The following is a 21,455-nucleotide window of genomic DNA, read 5'->3' on the forward strand; positions in this document are numbered from 1 at the left end:
TCCTGAAAGCTTCTGGGCAGATCAGAACAGGCAAGCAAGTTAGACAGTGAAGCTCATGAAACTCGGTTCCGCCTGAGCCGTATGCCATGCGTTTTCCAGGTCTTTTGTAACTCAGTGACTTAGTGAGAAACCCCAAACGTTAACTGCAGGTTCCAAAAATGAATCTGTTGTACTCACCTCGGGTGTTTCCCCGCACACAGAAACAAAGAGTGGTTCCTAGGGTCACTGTGTGTTGAGAGTTGCAGCTTTCCACAATCCCATTCCAGCAGAGAACTTTCAGAAGTGGCCTACTTCCCGCTCAGACATTCTTACTTCACTCTTTGTCTTCCTCAAAGGCAGATGGTCAGTCCTAGGTCACACCCATTTGGGAAACTCCCCTAGCCCCATCCCAGTTCATGAATGGAGGCTGCTGTGGTGGGCTCAGCGTGGAAACTCCAGCACTCAGGGCCTTTCTGTTCTCCCGGAGTTGGCAGCTCATTCTTCAGCTGTCACACAGGCATTCCGATTTCTGTATTTTCTTTGTGTGACAGATACGTTCCTTTCATAAAATACAAATACATCATGTCTAAGGAAGAGCCAAGAGTTTCAACAATACAACCATTTTGAAACCAAGTTACTCTCAATATTATAGCACCAAAGAAAAAATATAGGGCTTTTTTTCCCAGAAGTAGAACCAAAAAATCCTATTTAAAAATAATTTATACCTAAACATTTATTTTAAGACTTCTAACGAGTGAACTGGCTGACATAAGAAAAGAATGGAGAAATTTGTCCACTATCAATTTTGGCCAGTTGCATTTAAAATCACCAACTTCACAGAATCCAAATAAAAGATACTGTTTATTTTCTTCATTTTGGTGAATTTTTCCGCACAAGGGTAGTTTGAAGCACCGCGTGCTCACACTAGATGCAGTTTTTACTCCGCAAGCCTCCGAGAGGTCAGAGGAACTCCTAGCTTGCCTGAGTGGCTATGTTGCTGTCTAGTCAGCTGGGGTAGGCAGCAGCCAGGCCGAGGAGCTGCTGCCAGGTCAGGAGTGTGCACGAACCTCAGTTATCCTTTGCTTACTTGAAAATCTTCTATTGGGGCATCGAATCTACACCAGAAAATGAGGCCAGAAGGAATCTTTTGTCAAAGTTTAATTTATGACCAATAATACAGTTTTTCTGAGCTTGCCTTGGCCTTCAGCCATGGAGGGAGCCTTTATAATAAAAATCACTCTGAGATCGACTGTAAGGACTTAGGCTAGAATCACAGAGAACGCCTCTCCTGAGATAGGAGATTTTCTGTTAGACCCTCACCAGTAAGAGAAAGCCCATCACTATGGAATAAACCCTGGTACAGCACTCAGGACTACGGGATCCTTCTACAGCTTTACAGCTATTTGACCCTGGGTAAGTCACTGCCCTTCTCTGAGCTTTAGTTTCCTGTCTGTATAAAGAGTTAGCCTGGGTGCTCTGAAGAGGGCTTTCAGCTCTGTTAGAGGATGAATATATAATTCTAAGTCCCACCACAGCAGCCTCCATTCATGAACTGGAAATTGGGAAGTCATGGCCAGACCAGCTGTCGGAACATGGTTCCCCATCTGTGGAGAACCTGTGAGAAACCTCTGCCTACAGGGTTCCTCTGTGGACCAAAACCTGTAGAAGTCCAGAGGATCCTCCCAGCTCAGGGGCTCTGGGTCGCCACTCAGAACACCGTTTTGACACAGCTGCCAAGGGGACTTTAGAGTATCAGTCTGATTCTGGTCAGCTGCCAGCTCGCCTTTCCACAGGGGCATGCGTGGTTCACCTGGACATACCTGACAGGTGATAAACCTATGCTTGTCTGGAAGGCAGTGAAAGAGAATCTCCACTCACCGCCTTGCACTGTAGAGGTAGAAGGGAAGGCGACCTCACAGCCAAATAGCTCTCTTCCGTATGGGGGACTGCTAAACTGAAAACACGCCGCAGATTTAACTCAGAGGTGCACTGAGACCGTGTGAGGAAAAGACACTGGTAAATGGCTCACATGAATCAATGTGAACATTTAATGGGCCTTAATTGGAACCTTATCCTACTGTACTTAGAGCAGAGAGATGAAAGCAGAAGAAATCTGAGAGACCATTTATTTCACTTGAGAAAGCAGTAAACTGGAAACTCCAAAAAGATTTGATGACTGTTATATTTTTATGATTAAATAAAATTGTCGTAGACGAGTGCTGGAGAGCCCATAAATGCTCCATGGAATGTATCCATGCTCTCTGGCAGCTATTAGGTTATGACCAGAAAACCTATCAGCCTGTGCGCTGCATTTATTAACCCTGCTGTTCTCATACCACCCAAAAACTCCACGGTAAGGAAAGTCCGTCCTCATTTCTCACAGGAAAGGTCCAAAACCCACTTGGAACCTTTGAATTTTAAGGCATTATTAAATGCTATCCATTCACCTACCCGCCTCCCTGGCCCTCCATACACATGCCCCGTTAATCCGTGATGGACATAATCTTTTCAGTACCATGTGGGGTGTGTGTGTGTGTGTAAGTGATCAGTTCTCTTTCCTTAAATCTCAGAATAGGTACTTACTGAGAATTTGGGGGTGGCATATTTTATGTAATTACTTTTTTCCTTTGTTTGTAAGAAAAAAATACTCTAAGCACCTTCTCTTTTTACCATGTTTAAATGTCATAGCTGTGCAGGTATGGGCAGCATAAGATCCGTAAGTGTGTGATTGCTCATAGCACAGGGTTATATTATGTCTGCAGGTTCACAGGCCTTCAGAGATCATCTATTCCAACTCCCCTCATTGCCAGAGAGGAAAAGGATTTACTCCAGGTCACTGGAACCAGGCCTCCTGGATACATTATCCAGGGCTTTCTGTGACCAACCTTCCTCCCATCCCCAGCCCCAGTGGTAAAAGAGACACAGATAATGCAAATATACAAAAAATCCAAAATAAAGTAGCTTCTGAAATGTGTGATGATGTGGTGAGTCTGTTTAAGTTACAAGGACAGTGCTCTGTAGACAGGTTCTTCCTCACATGTAAGTTAAAATGGAAGTGGCGCTTGCTGCCATAGTCCCTGATGGACTGTAGAGCCCATGACTTTTAGCTTAGCCAAGTCTTTGAGAAAATCTAGCCCTACTTCCTTGTGCTGTGTTTGAACAGAATTTAAAATATGCTTTATTTAAAAGGTAACTCTTCTCACAGAATAGACAACATGAAAGAAGGAAACAGAGCCCCTAACACAGAACAGAAGACTGGGGGGTAACTGATTATTGGAGAAATGCCAGTATTGTGAGCTTTTTGTCCACATGAGCATTCATCACTCATTCCTCTCATTTATCAACTTTTACAAAATGCCCACCCTGTGTCAGACCATGTGTTAGGAGATGCAGAAATGAATACAACTCAAACCTTGTCCTTGTGAGGTCCACAGCCAGGGGCAGTGCCTTCAGTGCCAAGACTCATTCCTTCAGCAGACATGTACTGAGTGCCTGCAGTGTGCCAGGTACTGTTCCAGACATCCAGGATCCAGTGGGAAGCAAAGTAGGCAAAGTCCCTGCCCTCAAGTCACTGACATTCTGGGGGCTAGGGGAGTAATTAACAAACCTGGATCTATGCCAGAGCTTCCTCTCAAAAATGTTTCACAGTGGAGGTGGATGTTTGAGCTGGTACCTATAAGTTCGGTAGATACTTACAAGGCAGCAAGGTAGGAAAGACATTCTAGGTATTGGAAGGAACATGAGCAAAGGTACTGAGATGTAAAATGGCCCGGCAGGTTCAGGGAACTGCAAGCTGTTTGTTCTGACTGAAGCTCAGGATGTGGGAAAAACAAGAAGCACTAAGACTGAAGAGGCAGTCAGGGCCCAGCTCCTGAGGGACCAGGAACTTGAGGATTGACCCCCTCCGTGTTACAAGTAGGAGAATGACATGCTTGGACTATGTCCCAAAGTCCCGGATGTGGACACTGGTAGGTGGGCATCAGACTTCCGCTGAAGCCCCAGGGCTGTAAACAAGCATCCCTGGCTCTGAAGCATTATTCTCCCCTGCAGGAATAGCATGATGTTTGAGGAGGGGAAAAGCCTTTTTTGCATCCCTCTGCTATTGGTACCCAGCAGACAGCCTTTTCCATAGGAAGCAGACAGCAGCTGGTCAGGGGCCATGTCATTCAGTTTCCCTGGAGGGACACAGCAAAACAGCCATTCACCCCTCACTACGTGAGGAGAACGCTTGTTTTTAGGATCACCTGGTTTCCAAAGCCTAAAGAAGGTTTGGCTTCTTCTGGTAATCCTGGCTGCTTTCTTTCCTCTTTCCCTTCCTCCTTCTCTCTCATCCCTCCTCCTCCTTGACACTTTGCTGGTGCTAGAGAGCAATGGATCCCTGGGACCACCAGGAAGAGGCGAGTGCATAAGGGGCCTACTCCCCACACGGTCTGCCAAGACTGCTATACTTAATCTCAGCTTGGAAATCATCTAATGGAAGAAGCAGATCTGGGAGGACAGGAATTTGTTTGCAGTGCTAACCAAGGGACTCTCTGTGTTTCTCTGCTCTGATTTTGACTTGATCGTGTGTATGTATAGACTCTCCACATTTTTCTCCTGAGATATTAAAGCCACTTCTGTACCCTCCCTACCCTAACTCCAAGGCATCAGATTAAGCAAGGTGTGTGTGTTTGGGGCATGCCATACTCTTTATGACACGTAGAGGTCACTGGCCTCAAGGACCGTCTTGTCATATTGCTCCTGGGCCTAGTCTCCAGGTGTGACAAACTTGGCAAGAGCAATGTGGACAGAGATGCTTGGCTCTTATGCTGGCCTAGCCTGGCCACTGTAGCTGCCGCCTTTTTACCATAGCATTGTAGCAGGACCAGTTTTGGGGAGAGGAATGCAGCAACTACTTTGTTTCTGCTCTGCTAGAAAAATATTCTTTGTTCCAATGATTTACAAACTCTCTCGGCTGTCTTTCTAAATGAATTTAGATGTCTAGACACCTATTTTTGCCCCTGTTAAGGACATCTTGTCTCTGACAAGAAAAGGGGAAAAGTAAAACAGGAATTCTTGGGCATAAAGAATTTGCCCTGGTGAAATTTAACTATTTACATTTCTGTCTGACTCCATCCACCACTCACCCTCCCACACTGACCAATGGAACTGGTTTGGCCTTAGGTCTGACAGGCTGACTTACAAAGCCAGCAGAAGGAAGCTGCTTCTGCGACCCCTCCTCTCTCTAGCATTGTGCCGAGAGACTGTTGGACCAGCTAGGGTGCTGGCCAAAGTACCTCGCTAGCTGTTCTCACACATAGAAAGATGGTGTCATCGGAGTCCTTGAAGGCCCAGGATGGGTAGGCCCAGAGCTCTGGTGTGGCAGGTGCAGGCTCCCTGGAGTAACGGTTTGGCCCTCAGTCATTCATTCCCCAGTTAGTGAACACCTGTTGTTTTCCAGGCACTGTGCTAGGCACGATGCCAAATACTAGGAATATAGCGGTGAATAAAAGGAACTTAACCACTATCCTCACAGAGCGGACAGCTTTGAGATTGTTGAAACTGGGGATTCACAGCAGTCTGTCTTTGCCTAAACAACTGCTCACGTCTGGAGCAGGCCCGTATGTGGTTCTGTCTTCTAGTCCGTGGCAGGCACAGGGCTGGGGTCCCAGTGATGTAAGTATTTAGAAACTTGCCAGAGGGCCTTCTGGGGAAATAAACAACTAATTAAAAAAACACAATATGGAAAGCTTTCTAAAACCACTGAGTTCTCCTAAATAAGGAGAAAATCACTCTTAGGTCTTAGCAGAATCAGAAGAGGCACAGAGTATAAGCAGGTAAAACAGAACTTGACCATTTTCTGTTTTGTTTCCTTGAATATAAGTGAGTTCTAGAGAGCTGGGAATTTTACTCTAGGACATTGAGGTTTTATCTATTATGTATATAAATTATATATTAGAAAGCAATAGAACAAGAAAGTACTACAGACCTTTTTCTAGTTTATTATTTAGTGTCATGGTTTAATATGGTCAGAGAATAGAGTATTCCCATATAAGTGAATTTTTCAGATGACCAAATTTACCTTTAAAAAACAATACATGGGCTGAGCTTGGTGGCTCACGCCTGTAATCTCAGCACTTTGGGAGGCAGAGCCGGGTGGATCACCTGAGGTCAGGAATTCGAGACCAGCCTGGCCAACACGGTAAAACCCCATCTCTACTAAAAATACAAAAATTAGCTGGTCCTGGTGGTGGGCTCCTGTAATCCCAGCTACCTGGGAGGCTGAGGTAAGAGAATTGCTTGAACCTGGAGGCAGAGGTTGCAGTGAGCCGAGATTGTGCCATTGCACTCCAGCCTGGGCGACAACATTGAAACTTATCTAAAAAAAAAAAAAAGGATGTGTTTAACATTAGCTTTCCAGTCCTTTTTACAATATTATGAAGTTTCCTTCCATCGTAAACAAATTATGCTGAATACATTATGTATTTTTTGATGCCTTAAGAAATGAGTTCCTACTATGACGTTTAGGCACATGAGTATTATTATGTATGTGGAAGCAGATTTTTAAAGTGTAGCATACTAAGTAAGGATAATTGGTTATAATTAATAAGATATTTTACTACAATGCAGTAACACTCTCTCAAGACCAACTGAAAAGGGTAGAGATACTTACTTTCTTATAAATAACTGGCATGGATTTTGTGGAAAGACTGGGCACTCTGTGAGGGCAAGAATGCCTCTGATTTGTTCAGTATTCCATTTCCCAGTGCCTCACGCCATGCTTGGCTAGAGTGCACGCCCAGCAAAGATTTGATGAATGGACTAATCTCTCTGCTCAAGGCCTGCTTGCTCCCTTTCAGATTCTTGACTGAATTCCAGGTGGTCACAGTTGGAGGAAAGGGCCCTCTGGGTGAGGGAATCAGGCTGTTTTACGTTTATATAACGTGACACACTCTCCACTAGCCACTCCTTGGAATTTTATGGAGTGAATGTGACAACTGTCATTTTACAGATGTGAAATCTGCAAAGTAACTCCAGGAGAATATGCATTTTTAATACAGATTCATGACCACTCAGTATCCCACCTCCACTTTCCTTCTTTGTTTTAAGTTTTGGGTAACACTATACACGTAATGCTAAGTACTAATATTATAAATATATTTGACATGGTAGCATTTGTTTCAAAAATATAAGACCAGTTTTGCAAGGCACTCAAAACCTGTCAAGGCTGCTTCAGAAGACATCCAAATAAATGGCCATCCTGAGACAGTGCTCATTTTGGAGTCACGTGTTCCAGCAGTTCACTCTTGAGAATCTCACCCCATCACCAACCCTTCCTCCCTTTCACGTTCTTACATCTGATAATTTGAGGCAAACCCTTGGCACAGCCAGCACATAACCAAGAACTGGTTATTTGATACCAAGCCAAGAAGAGTATAGGTTTTTGGAAAAAAGTCTTTTGTGTTAGTTTAATCTGTCTATGTCAGTTGGTTTGTCTATTTGAATGGCAGTATGTCATCTTCATCTTCATCCGGCTGGCAAAGCCATGCAAGAAGCTGGCTGGCAGCCAGTCATGGAAGTGAGTTCAGGCCTAGTGACAGAGAGCCCTTCTACCCAGAAAGGAGCAGCCTCATGAGTCCAGTGGCCCTAGATGGGCCTGTGAGGTGAGGAAGAATCCAGCATTCGGAATAATAAGAGATTGCTGAGCCCAGCTCCACCAATGATTGGGACCTGGGACAAGCTCTCTTGAACTTTCTAAGTATTAGTTTCTCCATTATAAGAGTATAGTCATCCCTATATGCCCATTTCAGAGTTTAGAGACTTGGATAATGTAGGTAGAGGAGCTTTATAGCCTATTGAGTACCGTCTCTGCCAGTAAAAGTCTTTCTGCTGTGTTAACTGAGGTTTTGGCAAAGCATTGTCCTAGAAGACCTTGAATTCCTTCATACCAAGTGAAACACCAGTGTTGCCCGCATCTGCAAAAGCAGGAGGACCTTTTCCAGAACCTTCTTATAACCAGGCCCGGGATCCCCGAGTTGGTGCCCAAGACCCTGAGGATTCTAATCCTCATTTCCTTCTAGGGTAAGAGACAGCTTAGCACAAAATCTGTTCTTGAGGGACTTGATGTGCAGACCTAAGGTAACAATACAGACACCATTGAAGCCTTCAGTTCAAAAAATGGCATCTCTATTTCATGAGACGAGATGTGGTATGCTTCTCCCCCAGGGCAAGGCACCAGTTAGTTTGTTTAACCAGGAGCCACCATCACTGCATTTCATTCATTCTGGTAACGTTGAGGCCCCCTTCTGTGCCTAGCCCCCAGCAGAGCAGAGGATACGATACCAAAGACAGTTCCTGGCCTTCTGGAACTTGGGATTCAGCCACATATACTTAGTTATGTGACAGTTGCTGCCCAAGTCTTTGGGTTGAAAAAGAAAGGCTGCCTTTGGCTGTGCTGCCTGGGAACACTTCCTGGGCTTAAGGATTTAAATGCTTCAAGGGAACATCCTCGCTCTGAATTGGGAGCCCACACCACCAGCCTATTAGCTTTGGCTCTTCCTGCTCTGTTTTCAGATTGACAAGTCTAACACAACAGCCTCAAAACACACACATGGACAGTAAGTTAAGCCACTGTTTCTTTATACCACTTACCTGTGTTTCTTGGATCATGCTTTCGCTGGGATTTTCTTTTCAGGGCTGTCAGAATACATTTCCTACTCTGCCACTGCAAGATCCTGGCTGCCAGCCCCAGCACTGTTCGCACAGCTCTCTCCTATGCAGGCAGGGCCAGGGAGAGACCGCAGCAATGGCTTCCCAGGTGGCGCAAAGCTTGCTGATGAGTCCCAGCCAGAGAGTGGGGCCTGCCTCTGCCAAACCCTGTGCTCTGAAGAGTAGTCCTTATGGAGCGATGGGGCGGGGGGGATGGGGAGTGGGGTAAGAAGGTGGAAAGCATTTAGGAAGCCTCACACTGTGACAGGGCTTCTGGTTCTGAAAGTGTGTGGACCTCAGGTCTAGCAGGAGAAGACTCTGAGCAGCAGAACTGGTCAGCTAACCATAGCTAACACTGTTCTGTACTTTATGGTCACAGACACTGTCTCATTGGATCCTCATCCAGAAAGGCTGCCATCTACCCTTATTTTATAAAGACTCAGGTTCAGATGAGTTAAGTGTATATATAGCAGATGAGGGGCAGAGCCAGACCTAGAGCCCAGGGCTGCCTAACACCAGCACTCTTGAGCTGTAGCTTCATGGCTTATGGCCACTGAGAGACAACTGGCCTAGGAAAAGCCACTCAACTGACTCTGAAGTGCACCTGGTTAGAGATGGTAGCCTTTCTAAGGGAACATAATTCTGGCTGAGGTTGATGAGAAATGATAAGGTTGTGCTATGGACTGAACTATTTTCCCAGAATTCCTACGTTAAAGCCCTAACCTGCAATGTAGTTGTATTTTAGGAGTTAATTAAATGAGGTCATAAGGGTGGTGCCGTAATCCAATAGGATTAATGGTCTTATAAAAGGAAAAGAGAGATCTCGCTCTCCAAATGCACTCACCAAGGAGAGACCATGTGAGCACACAAGGCAGCCGTCTGGTCGGCAAACCAGGAAGGCCGTCACCAAAACCCCACCCTTCTGGTACCCTGACCTCAGTCTTGCAGCCTCCAGAACTGTGGAAAATAAATTTCTGTTGTTTAAGTGGCCCAGTCTATGGTATATTGTGACAGTAGCCCAAGCCAACTACGACAGTTTTGTATTGAATCTATGAGCTGCTTCCCTTCACCAAAAATTCACCTACAATTTCCAGGTGCCCACTAGCCTCTGCTTAGAAGAGGAGCTGTGCATCCAAGGTCTTCTCTCCAGAGAATGATCAGGAATAGCTCCAAGGAAGCCTTGAAGTACCCTCTCTCATTTTCTGTATAGTCAAAGAGTTTCCATATGATTTGTCCCAAATTCAAAATGTAGAAATGTAATTTTCAGTGAGAAAGATTACTTTTTTTTTTTTTTTTTTTTGAGACAGAGTCTTGCTCTGTTGCCAGGCTGGAGTGCAGTGGCGCAATCTCAGCTCACTGCAACCTCTGCCTCCAGGGTTCAGGCGATTACCCCGCCTCAGCCACCTGAGTAGCTGGGACTACAGGCACCCGCCACACCTGACTAACTTTTTGTATTTTAGTAGAGACGGGGTTTCACTATGTTGGTCAGGGTGGTCTCAAGCTCCAGACCTTGTGATCTGCCCACTTCAGCCTCCCAAAGTGCTGGGATTACAAGGGTGAGCCACCGTATCCAGCCTACTTATTTAGTTTTTATATGTCTCCCATGCTTTTTTTAAATAGATTAGGGGGTACAAGTGTACTTCTGTTGCACGGACATACTGCATTGCATAGTGATGAGATGTAACAGTCACCTGAGTAGTATACATTCTACCCATTAGGTAATTTCTCATTCCTCACTCCCCTCCCACCTTCCCGCCTTTTCCTCCCATTCACATCATTTCACTTTCTATGTTCATGTGTACACAGTATTTAGCTCCCAGTTACAAGCAAAAACATGAGGTATTTGACTTTCTGAGTATTTCACTGAAGATCATCGCCTCTAGATCCATCCATATTGTTGCAGAAGATACGATGTCATTGTTTTACGGCTGAGTGGTATTTTATTGTGTGTATTTATATATGCACATACCTACCTCACTTTATCCAGTCATCTGTTGATGGATATTTAGGTTGATCTATCTCTTTGCTATTGCGAATAGCGCTGCCATAAACATACAAGTGTGAGTATCCTTTTTAAATGATGATTTATTTTCTGTTGGGTCGATATCCAGTTGGTAGTTCTATTTTCAGATGAGAAATCTCCATACTGTTTTCCATAGAAGTTGTACTAATTTACATTCCCACCAACAGCATATCAGCATTCTCTTTTTTCTGTATCCTCACCAACATCTGTTTTTCTTTGACTTTTTAATCATAGCTATTCTGACTGGTGTAAGGTGATATCTCATTGTGGTTTTAATTTGCATTTATCTGATGATTAGTGATGTTCAGCATGTTTTCATGTGCTTGTTGGCCACTTGTATATCTGAAAGAATATATTTAAAGATCCAGCATTCTGGGTAATATTCTCTTTCTTAATTGGGTACTTGATGACACCGTCGTATACACTTTGTAAAAATTGACCTATTCACTTCAGGGAGGTAAGTGGGCGGCCATAGTGTGTGTGTGTGCGCGCGCGCACATGTATTAAATGTCAATAAAAAGGTTACTTATTTTTAAATTCACTACCTTAAAATTAAAACCCAGAGCAAAGGAGCAATTTTCCCAGGGTCACACAGCTAGTTGGTAAATAAAGACAAGAACTCAGATCTCCTAGCTCTTCAGTTAGCTCCTATTTAAGAATTACATCCAAGAACAAAGTTCAATTTCAGCATCTTTTGACCTGAATGTTGGCAGAAATTCCGTTGATTTCCTCAGAGCCCTACTCTGCATCTGAAGGTGGACATCATATTTGAAAGGCTGCTTCTCATTATTATTGAGGCCATGCATGCTCCCTCTTGCTCTCTCTAGCTGATGAGTGTGGCCACCAAAGAAATCTACAGGTAGGCCATTCCCTGCCACTGTTGCAGTGCTCTGGAAGGAGGCTCTGTGCGAAGCCCCTTTATGTTGGTATTGGCCTCGTGCACTCTGAAAGGTGAGGCAGGTGCTGGCTAGGCTCACAGTGGTACCTGCCTTAGGACTTATAGGCAGCCCCTTGTCTGGACAAAGGTGACAGACCAACAGTTATTGACTTAGTAACAGCTCCATCAGGGAGACAAATGGAGAGAATGCCACAGTGTAAATCTCAGGTGTCTCTTCATTATGCATATTTGGTTAATTGAGCAAGACTCTCATATCCCACGATGACGCTACTGACTTTGGAAAGCTCAAGCAGTCCAAGTGACATTTGACCACCTAAGGCCTAGGAGCGAATGGTGGGATGAAACAAAACTGAGCCCTGCCCTCATCTCCCCGCCTATCAAAAAGTCCCTCAGACAACCCTCTCGGGTTGGCACTCAAGACCCTGAGCATCAAGGTCAGGCTCTGCATTCCCAGCCCTGCTCCCTGCCCGAAAGGATAGTGCTTAGTCCAATTCAGCTGATGGTTCGTCTGTGCTCATGACATCAGACTGCCACCCTCTGTGCCACAGGCCCACCTGAATTAGCCCACTGAGTGTTAGTGCTGCAGGCTGGCCCTTTCCTGAACCTCCTGATCCTGTCTCCACAGTGTCTAAAATGTGATTGGAAAGACCGCATAGATGAGATGTCCCATTCTAGCTCATAACCAAGCCATGGGGTGGTAGGGGTGGTGGGGGAGGTCTCATCAGTCCTAGAAGACTCCTTACCTGTAACCCGGTTAAGTCCTATCACAGGTGGTCCTATGGGTAAAGCTCCTTAGAACTCCAAGGTAACCAAACTGCCAACATCTGTTTGCATCTTCGGCAGTCCAGGGATTTAAAAGTAGTGGCTTCTGGCAAGTCGTCTCACTGCACTGCTGGTTATCTCTGTAAACTCACTCTGTAAACAGCAGCTAATAACTAGTTCTATTCCTTGAGGGGACCAACAGTTCCCTTAGGGGCTCTGCTTCACCCCAGTGAGGTTCAGGAGCCCAGATGGGAGTAAATTTTAGTTACGCTGTTCATGTTCTGTGCTGATATGCCAGGAACCAGGAGTTGTCTTTGAGTTAACATTGTACGTGTGCCAGCCAGACTAGCCAGTATAATATCTTTTCAATTAGCAAATCTTCCAATAATAGTGTTTTAACAATGAAGGTCTAAAGAAAAAACTTGTTCTTAATTTTTGTCCAAGGAGGGAAAAAAAAGACTTGTAATAATGGTATCATCATAAATTCTAACGTGGTGACCATTTGGCTGTGTTACAAAATTTGTAGCTAGTAATTAAAATAAAGATTTAAGTAAATGCTTTTATCAATAAAGTAAATGACAGGGCATATTCTTCTCAGCCAGCGTCGGATGTGCTGCATTGTCACACCGTGCAAGTCTTTAAAATTCCTTCTGGATTTGACGGTATTAACAGGTTCCTATCAACATTCTCTAAAGGCTTTTGATGTCATTTTAGCTATTGAACAAAAATATGTGAACTATGACTTTGTTGATTTTGTTCTTAAACTAAACTGCATCATCATCTGAGAGTGTGTTCTTAAAGTAGTATTAAAAGTACTTTGAAAACTTGTAAATCCCTGTAATTTATGTTTCTCCTGCCTCTGCTGTTCCATTCTCTCCTTCTGGTTTTAATTTGAATGTAGTCCTGTCTGGGTGTGTACCTGTAAAATTGTTTTTCCAAGTACAATTTACAGTCTGGCCTTAGGGTTACAGTGTTCCTAACCTTCTAGGAGCTTCCTCCCTGGGTCACCCAGCACTTCCATATTAGAACTGTCTAATCAGGGTTACTTGAAACAGATCTAATTTTGACATTTCTTAGTTTACCATGTGTGTCTAGGGAGTAAATTAAGAGCTCTTCTCTGCAAGCCCATTCATTGTATTGCCCTATTTCTTTAAATGCACACAGTTGTAAACCTAGACTGCTTCAAGACAAGTCTCATTTGTCTAAACAGTTCTCCTTTTAGACTCAGTGGCACTGATGGAAACAAAGATAAGAAGTATGGATTGGAGGAAGGGCCTTTTGGAGCCTATAACTTTCTCTGAAACTGTTCCCATTTTCCTTAGAATTACCTTTTCTTTCTCGGACCTGCCTGCACACAGAATAGACCCGTCTGCGTTGAGTGTATTCAGTGAGCCAAGTTAAGGGAAGACTGCAGTGGGCAGGGCCTTTCTTTCTTGTGAGTGAGCTCTTTGCAGGTTTTAAGGAATATGACTACTCTGCTTTAAGGGGGCGTGGGGAGTGCATTGTTAAAGCAGCGTGTGTTCCGAATCCATTTCATAGGCGTCCTTACTCCGTGGCAGCTACACCTTTCATCATGGATTATAGTAACTTTTAAATGACGGCAAAACTTTCAGGATCTTTTCTTAAGTTGGGAAATGAGTTTTTTTTTTTTCTACTCTTTTCAAGTATCACTTAAGCTCTGGTAAGGAGTTAGGAGTCTTTTTCTTTACACTGCTTCAGCACGTTTTCCGTGGTTCTAGCCGACACTGTGCAGCAGGCGAGGGACTGGCAGGGGTGTTTTTGGCAGCTGACCTGGGCTGCTCCTCCGTTTCAGGTGATCGTGCAGTCCGGCCGCCACCCCACAGTGCTGCAGAAGCTCTGCCAGCTGCCGTTCCAGTATTTCAGTGACCCACGGCTGATCAAAGTCCTGTTCCCTTCACTTATCGCTGCTTGTCACAACAACCATCAGAACAAGATCATTCTGGAGCAAGAGATGAGCTGTGTTTTACTGGCCACTTTCATTCAGGTACCTTCTACGTTATACCAACTTGTCTGGCTTTATGTGTAAACTAATGCGACAGAAATGTAGAAGTAAGGCAGCTGTTTATTTTTGCCTTCCACACTGCCTGTTAAAATCTTCACATTTCTATGCTTAAAAATTAATTTCTAAAATATCAGCATAGTTTCTAAAATATTAGTGGAACTGCGATTGGGTGTTGTATAATTTCTACTTGGAGGATTTCAAGGAAAGGATATTTTTCCAGTTAAATGAAATGGTAACCCATACTCAGGAAATGTTTTTAAAAGAGTGCCAGACTTCTGTAAGGCTTAAACTATTGTACTTATCTTGCTTTTAGTCTAACTGTAGGAAATAGATAATAATTGCTGAAGAAAGATGAATTAAACCAATTTGTACATTTTTAAATAAATGACTTTCATATTTACATATAGGTATAAAATGAAAACCTGTTATATTGCCGTTTTTTAATGCAAAACAACTTTTCAGTACAGCCTTATATTTTTCTGATCCAGTTAAATTCTGTAGGACTGGAATCAGAATTAGTGCCATAGCAAAGTACTATTTCCACATCTAAGTTAACGCAGTCAACTGAAAAATCAAGTTGACTATGGTTTAACCTTTGCCGCTAACTCATCCTGTGAATTTCTTTTTGTCATTGTAGAGCATTATTTGCTGAAAGTCTCCCATTCCTTTCAAATATTCCACTATTAGATGTGTTTTTGCTCCATGACATACACGTGATTAGTACACGGTACTTTTTTGTCTTCAGAATAATGAAACAGAAAGCAGAGCTCTGGATTAGTATTCCTCCATATCCTGGTGAAGATACAGCTATCACTGTCGAAAGGGCATGACAGTGCCCAGCTGACTGGGAACTAGAGCGTAGCTAAGGAGCTCCCCAAGCCCTCTTCATCTTAGACAACAATTCAAAGTTTACATTCCAGACTGTCCTGTATTAGATAATTAATAAACACAACTGGATCAATTATGTTAGAAAAAGTTTTGTTTTTGCTTCATTGTTCTGTTTGAATCTACGTTTTATTTTCTGAAAAAAAAAAAAAAAAAAAAAAGCCAAATTAGATATTCAGGTCTACAAATAGGGATTTCAAAAACTGTCTTATAGTTAAATTAAATCTTAACAAAATCTTATAGTATGTAACTATCATATCAACACTCAGGATTCTTCATATGCTTTTAGAGCTAACGCTCTAAAAATTTAATTTAATCCTAAGGGGTTAAATAGAAAATACATTATGGGCCAGGCGAGGTGGCTCACATCTGTAATCCCAGCACTTTGGGAGGCTGGGGCAGGTGGATCACTTGAGGTCAGGAGTTCAAAACCAGCCTGGCCAACATAGTGAAACCCTGTCTCTACTGAAAATAAAAAAACTAGCTGGCCATGGTGGCAGGTGCGGGTAATCCCAGCTACTCGGGAGGCTAAGGCAGGAGAGTCTCTTGAACCCAGGAGGCAGAGTGAGTTGCAGTGAGCTGAGATTGCGTGACTGAACTCCAACCTGGGTGACAGAGCAAGACTCCATCAAAAAAAAAACAACAAAGGACGATGAGGGGCAGTGGCTCACACATGGAATCCCAGATCATGAAGTCCAGAGTTTGAGATCAGTCTGGCCAATATGGTGAAACCCCATCTCCACTAAAAATACAAAAATTAGCCGGGTGTCGTGGCAGTCGCCTGTAATCCTACCTACTTGTTGTGAGGCTGAGGCAGAAGAATCGCTTGAACCCAGGAGGCAGAGGTTGCAGTGAGCCGAGATCGTGCCATTGCACTCCAGCCTGGGTGACAATCGAGACTCCATCTCAAAAAAAAAAGAGAGAGAGAGAAAAAATACAAATAAATTCTGGATAATTTTAAGAGAGTGCTCTTTCTGAATTCAGATTATTCGTTCTTTTATTCAACAGGTAATTTTTGAGTGTGTAAGATGTGCTGGGCACTGCTCTAGGCACTGCAAATACAGCAACAAGTAAAACATAAAAATCCCTGCATTCAAGGATCTTTCATTAAAGTGGGGGAGAGTCAAGCAGAAGACAAAAAAATTAGTAAAACAAATAGTATGTAAGATGCTATGGTAAGTGCTATGGCAGTAAGTGCTGTGGAGAAAAGTCAGGCAGGAAAAGGAGTTACGGACTTCGAGGAGAGGATGTGCAGGTTTTTATGGTATGAGCAGAGAGGCCGCAACAGAGACCAGCTTAGCTCCTTATGTTTTCAGCTGCTTAGACAATGACTTATAATGATACAAATGATATCAGGATCTGAAGATTAGATATATTTTTTGTGCTTACTGACACTGATCACAAAGTATTCAGTCTGCCTTTCTCCATTACAAAAAAAAAAAAAAAGAAACTGAAGAAATTTCATACATTGTTTATTTCAGATAGCATATTAGACTTGCGGAGTTAAATCAAGTTTTTTGTTAATAAATGTGCTCGAGAGAATGAATATATATAGGATTTTCGTTTTTGGTTCCTCAAGGTCTCTGTGTGTTACGTCGTAACTAAGTTACTAGAAAATGATATTAAAATAGGCGCTGATTGTCATAGGTTTCTGAAGATTTACATATGATGTGTTACATTTTTCATTTTCCATCTACAGGTAAAAATTACCAGACTTTAAGATTTAGCCGCAGAACACATAGGGCTTTTATATTTGTACTTTTTTAAAAATCATCAAAGTATGTTGATATTTTAAGATAGTAAATTTGGCTTAAATTTTAGTTTGTTAGATATGAAGTTGTAATTTCCGAGTAGGCAGCAAGCTGTCCCCTGGTGATAATTTAGCAAGATGTAAGCCATTACTATTTGGTTTAAATTTATGAGAACCTGGACTACGTAACCTCAGTTTCTTCAGCTTTTATATTTGGGCTCCAAAATATTCATACAAAAGTGGTTTCCTGAATCAGAAGTATATTTAAAGCCACCATTAGTGAAATTCTCTGTTCATAGCATTGACATAAAAACACTTTTCTCTTCCCATATAGGATTTTGCACAGACTCCAGGTCAAGCAGAAAACCAGCCTTACCAGCCCAAAAGTATGTCTCTATTGAAATTAAATTTCATGTGTTTTTTAGCCAAACGGACATCTTTCTCATCCTTTCCTCTGGAACTGTTACATTGTATGTACAATTTCCTACATAACCTAAAAATACTTGAGATTCAGATACCAAGTATATTTCAGTAAGTTAAAAAAACCTATTTTGTCATGAAGCATGAATGCATCCAAATATGTATTGGGAGTAAAAGAAAAGCACAAACATCTTTGTATAATTTATAATCATCTCATGCAAGATATATGAAATGGTGAATACTCAGGAGATGCTTTGTAATACAGGAGCCAGAGCGTTAATACTGGCCTACATTACTCACGTAAATGCTGAATTCACATAGGTTTGGTTCCTTATCCATGTTCAGAATAAAGTTTTTAGTAATAGTAGCCCACAATTTCCCCCTAAGTTCAAGTGCTTGAATTTCTGTTTTGAAAATAATTGTTGTACATGGAGAAAAAGGTATCTAATTAGCAAAGTCCAGGGCAAAAGATTCACAAGTTTTTTTTTTTCCTATAGCGTTCCTGCTGGGGTGTTTGCTGTGATTACAGTCAGAGATTTAGAATTGTTACACATTTTTACTTTTTTAATATTTTGCTACCCGGACTGTAATTGAGAAGTACAAGTTGCTCTTGACTGTTACAACAGCATCTCTGATGATTGAGACCCTAATCCAGATCTTAAATTCTTCAATTAGTGTGATAGTCTTTAAAGTGGCCATTTAGAGGTATCCTCCCAGCAGGACCCTTTAGGGCACCCAGCAAGAACCTGGTAAGGTGGGGGCGTGTTACCTTGGACTCTGTCATACATACAAAAAAAGTCCTCTACAGTGGACAGGTGTTGAAAAGTGGATAGAAGAAAATATAACTAAAGCTGTTACAATATCATGATTAAAAAAAAAGACGTTTTATTGACTCAGGCACTCAGAAAAGTTAAACAGAAAGCTATGCAGCTTTTCAGAAATTCAAGTCTACATCCTTGTCGGTGCCATTTGTCTAAGCAAGAATCAGTCTGCAAGTTCAGGTCTGCCCTGACTCACTCACAGCCCTTTCTGTTCTGTTTTGTTTTTTTAAACTACTGGAGGATACTTGAGATAAATCAGCAAAATGTGTTACTATTCTTATAAAACAATTTTACCTTGAATAGATTAGAATTAGAAATACTTAGAAAAATCTATTGTATTTATTTTCAATTGTACAGCAGTTTTGTTTTGTCACTAAGAAGTAGAAGCATTTTTTCTTACTCTTTCTCCTGATCACAAAGATGAGTCACAATTTGTTAGCCTGTCTAGAAGACACAGTCCCAGAAGCTGCCTCTGTCTGCTTGGTGGGCTGAGGCCTGTGGAAATCTCAACCTTCTTTCTTTTTTTTTTTTTTTGAGACGGAGTTTCGCTCGTTACCCAGGCTGGAGTGCAATGGCGCGATCTCGGCTCACCGCAACCTCCGCCTCCTGGGTTCAGGCAATTCTCCTGCCTCAGCCTCCTGAGTAGCTGGGATTACAGGCACGCGCCACCATGCCCAGCTAATTTTTTGTATTAGTAGAGACGGGGTTTCACCATGTTGACCAGGATGGTCTCGATCTCTTGACCTCGTGATCCACCCGCCTCGGCCTCCCAAAGTGCTGGGATTACAGGCTTGAGCCACCGCGCCCGGCCTCAACCTTCTTTCTTTTCCAAAGGGCGATCTTTTCCCTGACTTCCATCCTTTCCCCATTTACAGTAGGCTTAACCCACAGAACAGCAAATGGGGAAGTGGTCTCTCCTTTGCTCAGAAAGGGTCATCACTGTGTTAATGACGGCTCATAATAGGCTTGCTTCATTTTTTTTTTTAATGATGATGCCTCACTAAGTTACCACTTTGCACCTTGGATATTTGTTCCCCTTTTGCTTAGAGTAAGTCCCCATAAAATGTCTCAAGATATTTTGAGTTCATTGCCCAGGTAAACCTTTAAGTATAAAAGCAGCTCTTGGTAATACCACATTCCTATTGCCCCGGAAGAATTTTGGTTTTCAAATACCTACTGCCCGTTTAGCTGTGATTGTTTGCTTTACCGGTGTCATTGGCCAGTAAAGCTCCTATTCATTCCTACTGCTTTGTTACACGGGCAGACTTGAACAGTTCTAAAGACAAACTACATTTACGTTTTAAATTAAATAGACTATTTCAAAAAAACAAATGTCACTTACATACAGATTTCCCCTTTCATAACTAACTTAAGGACAGAATATGTGACTGTTTTTAGTTTGTTCACTGTAATTTTTTTTTTTTGGAGACAGGGTCTCACTATGTTGCCTGTCCTGGAGTGCAGTGGCTATTCACAGGTGTGATCGTAGCATACTACTGCTTCTAACTCCTGGGCTCAAGCAGTGCCCCCACTTCAAGCTTTCCAAATAGCAGGGAATACAGGCGTGCATCACTGTGCCTGCCGGGTTGCTATTTTTTTCTTGTGTTGGAGTCCAAAAAACATCTTTTTTTGGTAATATTTTATATAGGGGTTAATGCTTGAATGTGTTAGAAGCACAGACAGGATTCTGGTTAAAATATATGTCATATATTATATAGTACAGAGACTGATACACATAGATCAATCACCTTATTTACCTAAAATGTGTCATGATTTATTTGAAGTGGGTATCTCCATTTCATACTGTATCAAAATAAGTTTAATTTCTGAATCTTCAAAGAATTTAACGCTCTTTTATTTACCTTTTCTCTCTCTTTTTTCCCCTCTCAGGGAATTGCCTTGGTTCCCAAGACTATCTTGAGCTGGCTAACAGATTTCCTCAGCAGGCCTGGGAAGAAGCTCGACAGTTTTTCTTGAAAAAAGAGAAAAAATAAATGTTTTGGTTGATTCTGTATTTGAGTACTCTTGTTAATATTTTAAATTGTTCAAACAAACAATCTAACTGTTCCTTAAGAACTCATTTCCACATGTTTATGCTCTCCCTGCACTGTAGATATGGCATGTCCTTTACACTATTTATAATGACTGTAGATACTTGAATGTTCTACTTGCTAATTTTGCAAGTTGAGTTCATTTCATTTATGCAGAATATCTTGGAGTTTGGTAACTTCCATCTTACAATAATATATACTTTGCATTTGTAATATGGGTGAAAGTAGACAAAATTAGCAAGTCTGTTTTGTTCTTGTAATAAAATAACTTATTCTCTTTTCATTGTTGAGTTTTCGTGTTACGGAAATAAAATCTGAAAGAAAAATGTTAACTCCAGCTCTCGAAGTATCTTAAATAAAGACTTGAAGTTTGCCTGCTCACTTTTTAAGGTCTACGGTAAAGATATTTACAACGCTTTCACATTCTGAGTACATAATATGTTTGGGGGCGATTTGAAATCAACTTAAGGCATTGTATTCTTTGGTCTGCCCCAACTCTCCTCGCAGGTAATCCTGAGAACCTCTCTTGGCATTGCCGAGCTGAAATTACTCTCCTAAGTAAAAATTAGTGATTAAAAAGTTGTGTCCTAGCGAATCACCCTGGAGTATTTTCTCAAATGGTTATGAAATGAAGCAAGGCTGAAGTAAAAGTCACACGGAAGGCCGCGATGGTGCTGAATGGTTGCCCACACTCCCGTGCGCCTCTCGAGCGTCTGCCTGACGATGTTGCCCTTTTCACTTCTTGATCTCGTTTCTCCACCTTAAGCCGATGGTCAGTGCTAAGCCTTTCACTGAGTGACATCAGTAGTAATTTCTGTCAGATAATGATCAAACATTACCAAGAAAAAAGATACGGTTGGGGAAAAAAAAGACCTCAAAATGTATTCGACTCGAGACTGCGGAGCGGGAATTTTCCAGAAGTTTTACGTTTTTCAAAAGCAAACTTACCCACCTAGTGTTCCGGACCCTTCTTTTTGGAGCCTCACAGAGCTGCCGGGTTACGTATTTGCTCTTTTTTTTTTTTACTTCTTTGCAAACCGAGAGAAATTAAAAGGTCTGAGGAAAAAAAAAAAAAACGAGCTCTCCTTCGCGGGCGCGGGACCCTGGCGTCTCCCCAGCTCAGCCCGGCCGAGACCCCACCCCGCGGGTCTCCGG

General features: G+C 42.4%; 1 protein-coding gene across 7 annotated transcripts in view; it reads left to right on the plus strand.

Annotated features, from left to right (window-relative positions):
- SCAPER (S-phase cyclin A associated protein in the ER) overlaps positions 1 to 20,583 on the plus strand; it is a 522,830-nt gene extending 502,247 nt beyond the window's left edge. For all 7 annotated transcript variants that reach the window (XM_012457694.2, XM_064382920.1, XM_064382918.1 and 4 more), the window contains 3 exons: positions 14,164 to 14,355; positions 17,343 to 17,394; positions 20,140 to 20,583. In XM_012457694.2, the coding sequence (XP_012313117.2) occupies positions 14,164 to 14,355; positions 17,343 to 17,394; positions 20,140 to 20,243 (348 nt within the window). In that variant the 3' untranslated portion in view covers positions 20,244 to 20,583. The remainder of the gene's footprint in view (positions 1 to 14,163; positions 14,356 to 17,342; positions 17,395 to 20,139) is intronic.
- The last annotated feature ends 872 nt before the right edge of the window (positions 20,584 to 21,455 follow it).

Source organism: Aotus nancymaae, unplaced genomic scaffold (assembly GCF_030222135.1).
Source record: "Aotus nancymaae isolate 86718 unplaced genomic scaffold, 86718_ANA_hifiasm-v0.15.2.pri h1tg000003l, whole genome shotgun sequence".
Taxonomy (NCBI): Eukaryota; Metazoa; Chordata; class Mammalia; order Primates; family Aotidae; genus Aotus; species Aotus nancymaae.